The sequence below is a fragment of the Rhincodon typus genome, chromosome 2, assembly GCF_021869965.1.
Source record: "Rhincodon typus isolate 14 chromosome 2, sRhiTyp1.1, whole genome shotgun sequence".
NCBI lineage: Eukaryota > Metazoa > Chordata > Chondrichthyes > Orectolobiformes > Rhincodontidae > Rhincodon > Rhincodon typus.
Window position 1 is genome coordinate 40,095,862 of NC_063333.1, and position 17,487 is coordinate 40,113,348.

Here is a 17,487-nt window from a genome sequence, read left to right on the forward strand (position 1 = left end):
CACTCCGTGTCACACACACACACGCGCACACACACACTCCGTGTCTCACACACACACGCGCACACACACACTCCGTGTCACACACACACACGCGCACACACACACTCCGTGTCTCTCACACACACGCGCACACACACTCCGTGTCTCTCACACACACGCGCACACACACACCGTGTCTCTCACACACACGCGCACACACTCCGTGTCTCTCACACCCACACACACACACTCCGTGTCTCTCACACACACACCCACACACACACACTCCATGTCTCTCTCTCACACACACACATACACACACACAGCTCCTGTCTCTCTCTCTCTCTCTCTCTCACACACACACACACACACACTAGCACTCTCTCTCACACACAAATCTGTGGGGTGAATCTGCATTCGCAGACTTGTATTTGCAGATCCTTTCACAGTCTGTCAATGCGGCATTTTATAACTTCCTGCTTTCGAAATAAAACGAGTCTGACTCCAGTTTAAAACACAGACACATTCTAAACAAGGCTTCATATCTAAAATAGAGATAATAACAACTGCCAATACTGGAGTCAGAGATAACGCAGTGTGAAGCTAGAGGAACACAGCAGGCCTCCTCCAGTGTCACAATGATGCCACCCGGAAACTGGAGGAGCAGCACCTCATATTCTGCCTTGGGAGCCTATAGCCCAATGGCCTAAATGGGGATTTTACCAGTTTCAAAATCTCACCACCCCCCCGGCCTCATCCCATGACCAACCCTCCCTCTCATCCCCACCTCCTTGACCTGACACAACCTATCCATCTTCTCCCCCACCTATCCACTCCTCCCACCACTCCCTACTTTCACTCACCTATCCCCATCCCACCTACCTTCCCCAGCCCCCCCCCCCCTCTCTCTATTCATTTCCTAGCTCCCTTCCCCCTCCCCCATTTCTGAAGAAGGGCCCCAACCGGAAATGTCAACTTTCCTGCTCCTCTGATGCTGCCTGGCTTACCGTGTTCCTCCAGCTTCACACTATATTATCTCTTCATATCTAAAATGCATTGTCTGACCTGAGATGTCACCTCTTGCATACATTGATAAAACCTTTAGTTATCTCAGGGCAGTGGCTTGAACAAAATTCTGGGATTTCCATTTTAATCAATCAAAAGGGGAGGCAATGGCCTAATGGTATTAATTGCTGGACTGTTAATCCAGAGACCCAGATAATGTTCTGGGGACCCAGGTTCGAATCCCACCACGGCAGATGGTGGAATTTGAATTCAATAAAATATCTGGAATTAAAAATCTCATGATGACCATGCACCCATTGTTGATTGTTGGAAAAACCCAGCTGGTTCACTAATGTCCTTTAGGGAAGGAAACTGCCATCCTTACCTGGTCTGGTCTACATGTGACTCCAGACCCACAGCAATGCGGTTGACTCTAAACTGCCCTCTGGGCAATTAGGGATGGGAATAAATGTTGCCTGGTCATCGACACCCTCATTCCTGTGAATGAATAAAGATAAAAAAAAACCTGCATCTCCTTTCTAACTGATAAAAGATTTAACAGGAGGGAGTCAGCCAGCTATTTTAGGTTTATTCAATACATTTGCATCAGTTGTATGATCTTTTGCTTATAAATTCTGTGTCTTGATGCCTCTCTCACTACACCCGATAAAGGAGAAATGCTCCAAAAGCTAGTGTTTTCAAATAAACCTGTTAGACTACAACCGGGTGTTGTGTGATTTTTGGTATTTAACATGTCACAGCAGGCCTTCTTAAAAAGGACTTAGGGCAGAAGTCTTTTCCACCAACAGCTATCAGTCAATCGGAAACTAACATCTCTTCTGCACTCAGCAATTTTAAGGAGGTTGTGGTTTCTGTCAACACCACGCCCACCTGAGGTCAAGGACAGACCCAGGTATAGGTGAGTGATAGTGAGTGAGTCTTACAGGGTCAGGAATAAGAGCATACAGTGGCCATTCCCCTTCTGGCACTTAGTGCCTATGAATGAAGGATCCCTCTGGTATCTCTCAAGGATACACACCGGGGTTGCTTGTCACAATTCTTTTGTGGCAATCTCCTGTCCATTACTGGATTAATATCAGCAGTGACAAGATTAGACCTTTAAAGCAAGTGTTAATTTTCTACTTAAAGGCCTCAGTTGGCAGTAAAGGAGGATGGTGATGAATTCTCACTCTAATCACATCCTTCTTAAAATGTTGCAAAATGTGCACCAGAACAAAATTAAGTTTGTCTCTATAGCATAGATTGTGGTTTCTATTCCACTATTAATAAATTACATGTGGTTTATAGATTGCTTTGTTAACCTATCCTGCTAGCTTCAAGTAATCCTGCATCATGAGTCTTGTTGTTCCTGCATCCTCTTTAAAATTGTGCCATTTACCTTCTATTATTTAATCTTATTCTTCCCATCCTTTAATAAAGGATACAAAAATTGATGAGGGGAAAAATAGCCAACTGTTAATTTGTTTATGTTCCTCACAAATTTTCCAGCAAATACACTGGAATATATGACCCCAAACTTTTCTTTCAGAAGCATGACTACTTAAAAACTCTTCTATTGCAGTCCCTCAAGATCAAGGGTGATTTGCTCCAAATCAGATTCAAATGCAATCTGAGATGGCTGGTAAATCCATTGTACAATCTGCACATTACCATATGCATTACCATATGTATCTGAAGGGGCAGGCAGATGAATTTTTTTGGAGGTGCATGTACTCACTCTAATATTTTATTGAAATGCTAGTTATATTTAGCATACACAAGTGAAGAGCATTAAGTAGCTTCAGCCAATGCAGAGCAACACTTCCAAGGCTCTTGTTTCAGTGGTAATGTCCCTTAATCTGTGCTAGGAGGCCTGGTTTCAAGTTCCACCTGCAACAGAGGTATACCATAACATGTCTGAACAGGTTGATTTAAACTTCAAGAAACACTTTTTGGACACTGTATTTTTTAGGGAAGAGGCAGATCCTGGTAATGTCGCTTTCCGTAAATAAACTTAGTACTAAGTACTATATCCATTTTGGTTGGTTACATGCCAGGCTTCCCATGAGTTTGTGGGGAACATGTGGCTTCTTCAGTTCAAATTCTTAGAACATCCATAATACCCTTCTACAGTCTTTTTGGAGTACTGTCATGACTGAGCTCAGAATAGGGCAGTAACTGGGGAGTCTGGTTTCAGATAACATGTCCTAACCAGTACAGCTAATTTTTATCATTTACTGCCTTGATGATGGGTACGTTCACTTGGGTGAGGATACTTCTGTTGGACCACCTTTCTCGTCACCAGATTTGTAGAATCTCATGAACATATTGCTGCATACTACACGTCATGTCTAGCAGTTTATCAACAGGTGTGGTGGTACCACCACAGCAGGAAGCTGTTCAATGTATGCCACTTTCAATCCAAAACCTAAATGACTGCAACCTCTGTCATGAACTCTAGCATGCATATGATAATTGGTGCGCACTCACTCAGCAACTGAGTTCCGGATCACAGTCCATTTGTTTGGCAGGGCATAAGGAACCTTTCACTACACACTCAGAAAATGAAATTCCTATTCCAACAAACTCCCAAAGCTCAACAAATTAACTATGATGATCCTGGAAAACGTGGACCATTTTTCTTATCTTCTTGACAAAGGCAGACATGAGAACAAAATCCATTGTAATTTTCAATGTGTTAGCTCATAATTTGGCAGGCTGCGAAAAAGACCTCAAACCCAAGACTAAAGCCATGGTTAATTGGGCAGCAGTGATCCCTGTGATCCTATGTCTTCAAACTTGGACATCTGATAGCAGACAGCTTAAAACAGTGGAAAAGTACCACCAGAAAAGCAATTGCAACATTTGCTTTTAATGTCATGCAATTTCCCTCCTTCATTTCTATACAGAAACATAGCAAACAAGAGCAGCAGTAGGCCATTCAGTCCTTTGAGCATGCTCTGCCATACAGTTTGATCATAGCTGATCATCCAACTCAGCACACTGTTCCCACTTCTCCTTATGTCCTATATTTTTCTCTACAAAATGCAATATTGAACAGTACTTTCATTCTGTTTGGAAGAACAAATTGGTTACGGCATAAACTCAACAAAGGATTCTTTTTTCAGAAACAGGAGAGAGCAGTTGAGCAGCCCTTCCTCACAGGCTTCTTGTTCCTCAATTAACTCTAAATACCAAAGTATTCTCCATCCAGTCATGGTTCATACAGTCCCAGCAGGGATCTACAGCAAAGCAAGTGGTTATTACCAGTGCAATCTAAAACAAAGAACTGTAGATCTGAAAAAAAAAAAATTTGCTGGTGAAACTCAGCAGGCCTGGCACCATCTGTGGCAAGAAAAGCAGAGTTAACGCTTAGAGGGCAGTGATTCTTCATCAGAAAACTGGTTATTACCAGTCACATGATTTCTATGAAGCCTTGTGAAAAAAACATACAACGTTCACAGTATCCTTTCAACAAATGCTTTTAAAGAAACTACTCCAGTTATTTCCACAAAAATTTAAACAAATTGATTTTTCCACAAACCTTTAAAACCCAAGTCCTCAAAGAAATATTAAATATGAAGTGTTTTCATGATAATAATCAAAGACATTTGGAACACAGGAATGCAGGAATGGGAGAACACCAATCAGCCAGTTGCTGCACTGCCGTTTAGTACGATCATAGCAAAGTGAACACTTCAATTCTCTTTATCTACCCATTCCCAGAACAATGTATGCAAATATAATGTCAACAAATTTCCAATCAGCACCTTGGGGTGTTAGAGTTGAACATAAACAGAATTGGGCGAGCCATTCAAACACTGTGAATACATGACCAGGTCAAAGGCTGGAATTCAATTTGGCTCACCACTCGACTCCCCAAAGCCTGTCCACAGTCTACAAAGCATGACTCAGTATTCTAACGGAATGCTCTCCACTCCCTAGACAACGACAACAATTCCAACGCTCAAGAAATCAACCAAGAAAAATCAGACCCATTGACTGCCACCTCATCCGTCACTGGTGTACTGTTGCAGCAGCAGACATTCCAAAAGACACAAGCAGCAACCGAACAAGGCTCTACCAGCAGCATTTTCCCAGCATGTGACCTGGAGGGTCAAGGGCAGCAGATGCATGGAAATGCCAGAATTGGAACTACATCACCATTCCTTCACTGTTGCTGTGTCAAGAAGCGCAACATCCTCTCCAACAGCCCCATGGGTATGCCTACAGCATAATGATTACGGTAGCCAAGGTGGTAGCTCACAACACTTCTTGAGGGCAATTAGGGATAGACCATAATGCTCATAACTCAAGAGTAAATAAAAAAAAAGTCATTGGAAATCACCAATAATTATTGGAGGCATCAGGGAATCCTGTGTTTTAATGAACCCTGCAGTACAATACATCATAACCATAAGACACAGAAGCATTGAGTCTGCTTTGCCATTCAGTGAGATCATGATTGATCTGATAATCCTCAACTCCACTTTCCTGCCTTTTAGCCATAACTGCGATTCCCTAATGGATTAAATATACTTCTTCCATTCTGAAGAAGGGTCACTGGACCTGAAATATTAACTCAGATTTCTCTCCAGAGATGCTGCCAGACCCGCTGAGTTTTCCAGCAATTTCAATTTTGTTTCTGATTTCCAGCACCTGCAGTTCTTTTGATTTTTTTTGGATAAAAAAAAAATCTCTCTCATCTTGAATAAACTTAATGAATCAGCCTCAACAGTACTCTGCATTCAAGAATTCCACAGATTCACGAAACACTCAGAGAAGAAAGTTCTGTTGTAAACATACAAGCACTATTCTGAAATGTTGACCTCTGGCCCTACACTCTCCCGCAAGATAAAATAACCTTTCGGCATCTATCCTGTCAAGTCTTGTAAGAGTCTTGTATGTTTTAATAAGATCAATATCATTTTTCTATATTCCAATAAGTTTAGGCCCAATCTACTTAGTCTGTCCAATAATGGCTAAAGAACAATCCGTGAGGCGTGATAGGAAAGTGACATATGGTACATGTTGTTGAAGACTGGTACCCACAACTACATGACTTATTCAATTATTTAACATACACCTATAAAAAGTGATCCATACAGGATAATTAAGAAAAGAATAGTAAATCAAAATAGACATGAATAGCATCACTGACTGCAAGGAAAAGAATCACACAAAATTATGAAATAGGCACTCTTATGTATGAAATGATGGATGCATTGAAAAGTGGCTGAGCATGCAAACCTCTTGTAAATACATACCTTCTCCAGGCGTGCCCTGTTCCAAAAGAAACTGTTGCCCTTCACTCCATTGCCTCTCCAATAACTGTTCTATGCTCGACGCAACTGGCGGCAGATTCTCCAAGACACTGTTATTTGATTGATCATAACGAATTTGTAAACTTGCAGGAGATCTGTTCGAAATGTTAGGATTTCCAAATTTAGAAGAAATACAATTAGTCTGTTTCACGCTTATGGAATCTAGTTTCAAAAAAATAATCAACATCCTCCTGCAGACTTTCTAGAATTGTCAAGTTTAAAGCCAGCTCATAACGGCAGATAAAGTCATACAGCACGGAAATAGACCTTTCAGTCCAACTCATCCATGCTGACCTGACATCCCAATTTGACCTGGTTGCATTTGCCAACATTTGGTCCATATCCTTCCAAATTGTTCCGATTCATGTATCCATCCAGATGCCTTTTAAATGCTGTAATTGTACCAACTTCCACCACTTCCTCTGGCAGCTCACTCCATACACTCACCACCGTCTGCATGAAGAAGTTAAACCTCAGGTGCTTTTTAAATCTTCTCCCTCTTACATTAAACCTTTGCCCCCTACTTTTGGACTCCCCCATGCAAGGAGAAAGACTGGCTATTCACCCTATTCCACATCCCTCATGATTTTATAAACCTCTATAAGGTCACCCCTTAGCCTCCAAAGCTCCAAGGAAAATAGCCCCAGCCCATTCAGTCTCTCACTGTAACTCAAACCCTCCAGTCCCAGCATCATTCTTGTAAACTTTTTCTGTATCCTCTCAATTTTAATATCTTTCCTGTAGAAGGGGGACCAGAATTGTATGCAGTATTCTAAAAGTGGCCACACCAATCTCCTGTACAGCCGCAACATGACGTTCTAACTCCTATACTCAAATGTAATCAAACATATCCGTCCTGCACAATTTAACAGTTTCAAGTGGTCACTCCACCTAACTTGGGAATAATGCAACAAGACTAAAATATTCTGCTTATATAAAACAAAACTGCTCCTATGATGCTGCTTGGCCTGCTGTGTTCATCCAGCCCTGCACCTTGTTGTCTCGGATTCTCCAGCATCTGCAGTTCCTACTACCTCTGATTCCATTACAATAAATCCCTCTTTGATTAGCTAGTTGTTTACTAGCAGTATATAAAAAATAAATACTGCAAAATGAAATCAAAATTCTTAACTAAAGTAAACAAACAGATTCACTAATGACAACATTTTTGGTTCAGTGGCAGAATGTTCAAATTGTGCAGTCCACAACAGATTTGGTTGTTGAACATACCCAATCTAAATGATTCATTCCAGCAGAGACATTAGAAACACTGGAGAGACTGGGATTCTGCAGAAGGTGGGAAAAAGAAATCTACCAGTGGAACCTGATATTATCTTTGCTTACATTCCTCTGAATTAAAATCAGTTCCTACTGGCATTTACAAATGTTGTGAGCAGGTAACCTCACTGCAGTTCTTAAAAAAGTATATCAAAGAGCCTATTAAATCTTTGAGGAACAGATATTCAAAATTCAAATGGAAGATGGAACATTAAAACAGAAGAAATAGAAGCGGGGTAGACCATATGGCCCATCAAGTCTCTTGGCCATTAAGTATGATAAAAGCTAGCCTTCAGCTTTCCTGTTACTTTCCAATATCCATTCATTCCGGACACACCAAAAACCCATGCATCTCATCCTTAAATCTATTCATTGATGGAGCACCCACAACCCACCAGTGCAGTGAAATTCAAAAAATCCACAGAACCATTTTAATAAAAAAAATTTCCTTACTTCAGACCTAAAATGATCATTCCCTTATCCGGAAAATGTGTCCACCATGATGCAGATTCCCTAACTAGGAGAATTAATCGCTCAGTATTTACCCTGTCAAGCCCCTTCAAAGTCTTGTATGTCATAATGAGAGCACAGGAACGTATGAGATGAGAGCAGGAGTAGCCCATACAGCCTGATGAGCCTACTCTGCCATTCAACATGATCACAACTGATTGTGTGTTTCACATCCACTCTCATATCCCTTGATTCCTGCAGACGTCTATGATAGCCTTAAATGAATTCATCTACAACCCTCCAGGCTAGGGAATTCTAAAGGTTCACAACCTTTTGAGTAAAGTAATTTTTCTTCATCTCAGTCTTAAATGATTGGCCCCTGATCCTGAAATGTGTTCCTGTGCTTTTATTACTGCTGATCTCTCTTCATATCTACCCTATCATTGTATGTTTCAATGAGATTGTCTCTCATTTTTCTAAACTTCACAGCATGTACGCTCAATTTATTCAACCCTTCGACACAAGGCAAACGTTGCATCCCAGGGACCAATGTACCAAACATCTCTCATTTGTCTCTAATGCAATAATCAACATTAGTCAGAATTTTGCTCATTCTTGGAAAGAAGCTAAATTCACAGTAACAGGATATCACTGGCAAGGTGAATTTGATCTACATTTTTGCGATCAATGTCTATCTGGTCCATTTTGGGCAGATGTTAGCTCTTTAAGCTTTACAAAGGCAACTTTGATTGATTGATTTATTGTCGTGTGTACCGCTTTGTTTATGAGCGGTACAGGCAGATCACAGTAAGCAAAGGATGTATAGATCAAAAAGACTTAGAGGCATACAGGTTCCATTATATGAGGCTAGAGTCCATTCAACAGACTGATAATGGCTGGAAAGAAGCTGTTCCTGAGCCTGCTCTTGCGTGTACTCAGGCTTCTGTATCTTCTGCCTGATGGAAGAGGTGTAGGTCATTACCAGGGTGCGGTGGGTCTTTGATGATGTTGGCTGCCTTTCCATGGCAGCGAGCTGTGTAAATAAATAGGATAGAAAGTTAGCTTCCATGATGGCCTGGACTGTGCACACCACCACCTGTAGTTTCTTATAGTCCTGGGCAGTGCAGTTGCCCATTATGCACCTGGACAGTATGCTTTCAATGGTGCATGCGTAGAAGTTGGTGAGGGACCTTATGGACATGCCAAATATCCCGAGTCGGGTGAGGAAGAAGAAGTATTGTTGTGCCTTCTTGACTGTCGCATTGATGTGGGAAGTCGAGGACAGGTCATCGGTTATCGTCATTCCAAGGAACTTGATGATCTTCACTCTCTCAACCTCAGTTCCACTGATGTAGATGGGGGCATATTCTCCTCCTTTCTTTCTGAAGTCAATGATCAGTTCTTTAGTTTTGCCGACATTGAGAGACGGATTGTTTTCATTGCACTATGTCTCCAAACCCTATATCTCCCTTCTATATTTGACCCGTCGTTGTTAGATATCCTAGATCATCATAGAATCCCTACAGTGTGGAAATAGGCCCTTCGACCCAACAAGTCCACACCGAACCTCGGAGCATCCCACCCAGACTCCATCCCCCTATAACCCACCTAATCTACTCATCCCTGAACACTACGGGCAATTTAGCATGGCCAATCAACCTAGCCTGCACATCTTTGGACTGTGGGAGGAAACCGGAGCACTTGGAGGAAACCCACGCAGACACAGGCAGAATGTGCAAACTCCACACAGACAGTCACCCAAGGGTGGAATCAAGCCTGGTCCCTGGCGCTGTGAGGCAGCAGTGCTAACCACTGAGCCACCGTGCTGCCCCACTATATCCTTCCCACTATGGTGGTGGTGACAGCGAATTTATAGATGGCAGGTCTAGAAGTACAGATAGAACTGAGCACTGATTTTGTTTTTTTAATTCACCAGTTGAATACTGCGATGTTTCTAAGGGCTCTTCATTCTCCTTCTTAGCATCTTCATGGCTTACAACGTTTCACAACAGGATATGGCAGGGCTGCAAAGCCTTGATCTGATCCACTGAATGAGAAATCAGTCCTTATCTATAACTAATGCTCAATTCACTGCAACACATTATCACTAATTCCACCTTTAGTGAAGTCCTCTATGTCTGACCAAAAGCTTTCTACAAAGGCCCAGACGAACAATGACTACAGGTTGCCCTCTTCCATCTACCTTGGTGACTTTAAGGAATTTGAATTGTGATGGCAATCTTTTGCAATTGCAACCTTTCTTTTATGAAAGCCATGCTGAGAATTCCAGATATGACCCTCTCCGGGTGGTCACGTAGTGCATCCCTAATGATTACTTGAGCATCTTATTATCAAATTAGTGGGTCTATAGTTGTCAGCTTCTAATTATACAATGATAAAGGGCCTGTAGTCACTGTCAAAGCCAGTATTTCACTTCTCATATGCACCATAAGAGAATGATCCAAGATGACTTTTCATATAATAAACACTGTGCAGCAGATTAATATCAAAAGATTTAACTGTCACCATAAAAGTGATTAGGAATTCCATGACAGGCAAGTAATTCCACACAATTGTGGAGGTGGTGGCAAAGTGGTGATGAAAGTGGATGAATAATCCAAAACCCCAGGCTAATGTTCTGAGAACATGGGTTCAAATCCCATCATGGCAAATGGTGAAATTTGAATGCAATAAACAATTGAAAAGTCTAATGGAGACATATAATCACTGTCAATTGTCGCAAAAAAATTAACCTGGTTCACCAATGTTCTTTTGGGAAGGAAATCTGCCATCCTTACCTGGTCTGGCCTACCTGTGATTCCAGGCCTACAGCCATGTGGGTGACTCTTAACTACGGGACAATAGGAACGTGCAATAAATGCAATGCCCACATCCCATGAATTAATATAGAGAAAAGAAAGTCCTGGGTTCCACTTGAATTTACAGCTGTATCTTGGTAAACTTTTTTTCAGATTAAACAGGTTCCTATGAAGAATAGTCCTCTGTTCAGCACTAGGATTTTTTAATTGATCATAAATCTTATATAATCCTTTGGCCTTAAAAAATTGGGGAACCACTTCTTCAACTGTCTCATATTTTCAAAGTAGACTGCTACAGTCACACACAGCTGCTGGATCCCACAAAAAGCAAAGAGAATTGTGAATGAATCTAGTCAAAAAAAATGCAATAGCATATTTTCCATCCATCAGAAAGATAGCAGCTCTTGATACTGCAGTATTCCAAGCACCACAAAGTATCAGCCTAGATTACAGCTCAGGCCTGTGCAGATCAGAGTTCACAATTTTTGCACAGAGATGTAGATCAGAGTTCACAATTTTTAGACCATTAAGCCAAACTGTCACGTCTCCTATGCATAATCCAATAATCTCTGCTGCAATCACGTCTATACATCTTGGCACGTGTTAGACGTAAAAAGGCACCAAGGTGAGGGATTGAAAGGTTATTAGCATTGTAGTCCAAAAAAGCTACTGGCTCCATTAGAAAATAGAGACAAAATAGCATGAAAATGTGACCAGAAATATCAGATATTCTATTATCGCCTAGTGTTTGCAAAGCACATGGTTTACCGTGGTGAAAGACTTCCTCTTGGTGAACTGCTCCTACCAGGAAAGCTGCGGCTACTCTCCAAATCCTGATCTGAAAAATAAAAAAAACTAGTTGACCTAATTGTTTAGGCAATTAACATACACCACATTTTGGAACATATTTTGTATAGATTACTTTCTAAGGATTATCTTCACCTAGGTTACCCCTCACAGAATCCCACTTTGCATTAGGCCACACATTAGTGGGGAAACAGGGGTGGGCAAGGGCAGCAAGGAGAATACAAGCTTTTGGAGAATGATTTATCTCTTTCCCATACTCTATTCAAATCATTGTCGCAGATCCTAAAAGTCATAAAAGATATACAGGACGGCAACAAAAAGAGGTCAGCTCAGTTTAAGAACAACCGGTTGATTGAGTCAAGGGCTAATCAGCTCTGAGAGGAAGTGGAAGCAAAAGGAGAAAAGGAAATCAGGACAACAGACTTGGGGTAAATGCCAAGTCTGTGATCTCCAGGTAATTAGTTCAGAATTGTACTAAGCTTGCCACTTGGAGGCAACAGATGTGCAGCCTTGAAAAATAAGTGAGAAATGGCAGAGAAAGTGAAGTCAAAGGAGGAACAAGATTTCTTCTTTTAAAAAAAAGTTAATGAATTAACCAAAGGAGATAACCCAGTCCTTTAATGCCTTTGATTTGGACCCAAAACTGGATTTAAGACTCACCGTCTTAACTGCACATCATTGCTGCTGAGATATTAAAGAACTTGGTTAAGGCAAAGCTTCCTAAGAGGAAATTTTGTAGTTGCTATCCAAGGATAAACTTGTAATGATGGAGTCATGGTCACTGCTAAAAGATGACAAAACAAACCAAGAAATTGTCTCCCGTGAAGTCACAATGAGCGACACGGTGGCTCAGTGCCAGGGACTTGGGTTCAATTCCACCCTTGGGCAACTTTCTGTGTGGAGTTTGCAAATTCTCCCCGTGTCTGCATGGGCTTCCTCTGGGTGCTCCAGTTTCCTCCCACAGTCCAAAGATGTGCAGGCTAGGTGGATTGGCCATGCTAAATTGCCCATAGTGTTCAGGGATGTGTAGATTAGGTGGGTTATAGGGTGATGGGTCTGGGTGGGATGATCTGAGGGTTGGTGTGGACTTGTTGGGCTGAAGGGCTGTTTCCACACCATAGGGATTCTATAAAAAATTTTGAAAAAATATTGAGTAAAAAGTTGGAAAATAAAGTAAAAAATTATCAACCAAACAAATGCTTAACTCACCTTTATTCTACCTTTGCAAAGATGGAGTCAGATTCATTTATGAAACAGAAATAAAACTTATCAATTTTTCTTGAACACAGAATCAGAAGTAAATCATGCAGCCTCTCAAGCTTGCTCCAGCGCTCTCAACAATGGCTGATCATCTCTCTCAATGACATTTTCCTGCACTCTACATATACCCCTTGATGTTAACAATCTTTAGAAACCTATCGATTTCTGTCTTGAACATGCAGAATAATCACAAGCTTGGGATTGAGAATTCTAAAGATTCACTATTCTGTGGAAAGAAATTCGTCATCCTCTCAGGTGTAAGTAACTTTCCGCTCGTTTGGTGTCTGAGCACCCTGGTTCTAGACCTCTCCGGCCTGGTAACACAGCTTTTCTGCATCTATTTTGTCTTACCATTCGGTATTTTGTAACTTTCATGAATTCTAAACTCTACAGAATACAGCCCCAGTCTCTTCAATCTCTCTTCATGCAAAAGTCTCATTGTCCCAGGAATTAGTCTGCTGAACATGTGCCATACTCCTGCTTTGGAGAATGTATCTTTCTGAAGGAAAGGGGACCTAAACTATAGATAATACACCAGGTGCCGTCATGAACATTATATACAATTAAAACATGACATCTTTAGAATATAAGAAGCAGGAGTAGGAATAGGCAATTCAGCCCCTTCAGCCTGCTCTGCCACTTAACATGGTCATGGCTGATCTCACCTCATCCTCAACTCCAATTTCCTAACTGGACCCTATCACCCTTTAACCCATTACTAATCAAAAACCTTTCCATCTCCTCAAATTTATTTAGCGTCCTGGCATCCACTGCACTCTGGGTAAAGTAAATTCCAAAGATTCATGACCCCTTGAAGAAGTAATTTTTCCTCATCGCTGCCCTAAATCTGCCACCCCTTACTTATAATCTTGCAATAAAGGTCAACATACCACTTGCCTTCCACATTGCATATTGCATCTGCATGTTAGCTTTCAATAATTCATGAACAAAGCCATTCAGGTCATTTTGGAGATCAAAACATTTCAGCCTCTCAATTTAAGAAATACTTTGCAGCTCCATGCCTCTTACCAAGATGGATATCCTTGTAATTATCCACATTCTACTACACCTTGAGGATGTGACAGCCTCGTGGTATTATCGCTGGACTGTTAATCCAGAGATCCAGGTAATGTTCTGGGGATCTGGGTTTGAACCCTGCCGCGGCAGATGGTAGAATTTGAATTCAATAAAAATCTGGAATTAAGAATCTAATGATGACCACAGATCCATTGCTGATTGTCAGAAAAACCCATCAGGTTCACTAATGTTCTTTAGGGAAGGAAACCATTCTTCCCAAGTCTGGTCTACATGTGACTACAGATGCACAGCAATGTAGTTGTCTCTTAACTGCCCTCTGGGCAATGAGGGATAGGTAATAAATTCTGGCCTAGCCAGTGACACCCTCATCCCATAAATGAATTTTAAAAAAATCTGCCATGCTCTTGCTCACTTGCTCATCTAGTCAAAATCTTTGAAGTCACTTTGCATCTTCCTCAAATACACATTCCCACCTAGTCTTGCCATCCACAAATTTGGAAATATTACGTTTGGGTCCGCATATCCAAATCATCGATAAGGATTGTAAACAACTGGTGCTTGAGCACTAATCCTTGCAGTACCCCACTAGTCACAAACTGCCAACCAGAGAATAGCCCATTTTTCCTAATCTATTTTTCCGTCCATTACTGAATCACCAATCAAAGCTGGTATAATCAACCTTGAACCCATGTGCCTCAAAAGATTTTGTGGGGGACCTTATTGACAGCCTTCTGAAAATCCAAGTACACATCATCCACTAGTTTCCCCTTATTTACTCTACAATATTCCCAAAAAACGCAAATAGGTTTGCCAAACATAATTCCCTTTCACGAATCTAAGTTGAGTCAGTCCAATCAGATCATTATTTTCCGAGGTCTAGTTATCACAGCCTTCATAACTTTTGAAATTACTGACACCAGGCGAACAGGACTGTAGTTCCCCATTTCTGCTCTCCAAACATTCATAAATAGTGCGCTACTTTTGCTACTTTTTGCAGGGACTGTTCAGAATCTATACAATTGTAAACGATGACCACCAATCCACCTACAGACTCTAAAGCCATTCCACCCAGTGCTTTAGGAAGTAGATTAACAGATCAATGGGATTTATCTATGTCCCATTAATTTCTCTGGTACTTTCTTTAAAAAAACTATCAATATTAAGTAGCTCTTTGTTTGGTCGTTAGTATTTACTTCCAGAAGACAGAAGCAAAGTATTTATTTAGTTTCTCTGCCAATACTTTATCCTCTTGTACAGTTCTCTCGATTTTGCTTGACATGGATCCACTTTTGTTTTAGCTAATCTTTTCCTTTTTGCATACCAGTAGAAGATTTTACACCTGTTTTTATGTTTCTTGCTGGTTTATTTTCATTTTAGTTTCCCTTCTTAATTTTATTTCTTGGTTCTCTTTTATAGAATTCCAACATGCTCCCAGTCTTCAGTCTTCACAGATTTTTGGCAAATAAATTTATATGCTTCATCCTTTGATGAAATATAATCCTTGATTTCTTTCATTAGCCATGATTGAAATACCTTACGTACTGGATTTTTATACTTTAAAGAAATATAATTTTGTTGTAAACTACATATTACTTATAGCTTTTCACAGGTTCCCAAACCAGCACGGCCAATCTAACCATCATACGTTCATAGTTTCCTTTAGTTAGATTTTAAGACCCTAATTCACTGAGAAACTATATCACTTTCAAAAGTAGCAAGCACGACTTCTCACAAGGACAGGCTACAGGAGATGCATTGCTTAAGTAGGCTTGCTTTTACTTTGTTTCTCTTTTGCTTACATCTCTTAGTTTTAAGTGGCTATTTTTAGAAAACGCATTGCCAACAGCAGTTTCTCACTTACCAATAAACTGCTGGTTTCTTGGTCATGTCAATCCGATTTATATTTAAACACAATCGGCACCCGAAGTCTCCCAATTATAGCTGTTCCCATGACAGTCTAGCTTCTCTCCCCTCCCTGAAGATAATAAAGGCCCGTTTTACCCCCTATTTATCTAATCCTGATTACAGATGCTGCCATCCAAGTCTAGCTTCTCTTCATTCCCTGAAGCTAGTGAAGTCCCCAAGCTTCACCTGTTGATCTAATCTCAATTACAGCTGCTACCATGCAGGTCCAGGTCTGGCTGCTTGCTACTCACTAAAGCTGAAGTCCCAAATCTTGACCTCTAATCATCCAATACTTTTTAAAGGTGTTCCCTTTCAGTTCCACCTTCTCTCCACTTGCAGAGTATAATGAATGCCACAAACCTTGCCTTTTATTTATCCAAGATAGTAGGAACTGCAGATGCTGGAGAATCCGAGACAACAAGGTGCAGGGCTGGATGAACACAGCAGGCCAAGCAGCATCATAGGAGCAGAGAGGCTGACGCTTCGGGCCTAGACCCTTCATCTTTTATTTATCCAATTCTGATTATAGCTGCTCTCATCACTTTACTGGTGATCGAGAGTAGACTGACAGGGCGCTAACTGGTCGGGTTGGATTTGTCCTGCTTTTTGTGTACAGGACATACTTGGGCAATTTTCTACATTGTTGGGTAGAGTTCAGCCCCAACAACACTCAAGAAGACTGACACCAACCAGGACAAAGCAGCCCGCTTGATTGGCACTACATCCACAAGTATTCACTGCCTCCGCCACCGATGCTCAGTGTATACTATCTACAAGATGCACTGCAGAAATTCAGCAAAGATCCTCAGACTGCACCTTCCAAACCCACAAACATTTCCATCTACAAGGACAAGGGCATCAGACAAATGGGAACATCACCACCTCCAAGTTCCCCTCCAAGTCACTCACCATCCTGACTTGGAAATATATGGCCGTTCCTTCACTGTCACTGGGTCAAAATCCTGGAATTCCCTCCTTTATCCGTTTCTAATTATACCTATTCTTGAGCAGCTCCAGTTTTCCTCCCCTCCCTGAAGCTCTATCAATGTCTGCCATTCTAGTCACAGTTGGAACGACAAAGTTGCAAAATCAGAAAGGTGGTCAGAAATTTGGCGCGATTAAAAAAATTCCCATGTCCCCCTGTAAATTTTGTAAAACAGGACATGAGATTTTTTTTTTCCCTGCCCTACAGTTCAGAAGACTTAGGAAACAGGACTCATTGGTTTGGAACAGAGCAGCAGACACACGGACTTCAGCAAAGCGTTCAACAAGATTCTGCATGGTAGACTGGTTAATAAGATTAGAACAAATGGGATCCAGGGGGAGCTTGTCAGTTGGATACAAAATCAGCTTGAAGGTAGGAGACAAAGTGTGGTGGCACAGGGTTGCTTTTTGGACTGGAGACCAGCAGTGTGCCACAAGGATCGGTCCTGGGTCCACTGCTTTTCGTCATTTATATAAATGTTCGGTTGTAAATATAGGAGATATGGTTAGTAAGTCTGCAGATGACACCAAAATTGGAGGTGTAGTGAACAGCAAAGAAGATTATCTCAGAATACAATAGGACCTTGATCAGATGGGCCGATGGGCCGATGGGCCGATGGGCCGATGGGCCGATGGGC

The 17,487-nt window shown here is 41.3% G+C and overlaps 2 protein-coding genes across 2 annotated transcripts in view; one reads left to right on the forward strand and one right to left on the reverse strand.

Annotated features, from left to right (window-relative positions):
- Positions 1 to 5,092, forward strand: part of LOC109930130 (protein AF-10-like) — a 17,716-nt gene extending 12,624 nt beyond the window's left edge. Inside the window, exon 5 of the mRNA XM_048606918.1 lies at positions 4,930 to 5,092. Within this exon, the coding sequence (XP_048462875.1) occupies positions 4,930 to 5,092 (163 nt within the window). The remainder of the gene's footprint in view (positions 1 to 4,929) is intronic.
- A 226-nt stretch (positions 5,093 to 5,318) lies between these two features.
- LOC109913830 (MLLT10 histone lysine methyltransferase DOT1L cofactor) overlaps positions 5,319 to 17,487 on the reverse strand; it is a 214,350-nt gene continuing 202,181 nt past the window's right edge. The window contains exons 8-9 of the mRNA XM_048606928.1: positions 6,252 to 6,470; positions 5,319 to 5,377 (exon numbers count right to left, since the gene is read on the reverse strand). Coding sequence (XP_048462885.1) covers positions 5,319 to 5,377; positions 6,252 to 6,470 — 278 coding nt within the window. The remainder of the gene's footprint in view (positions 5,378 to 6,251; positions 6,471 to 17,487) is intronic.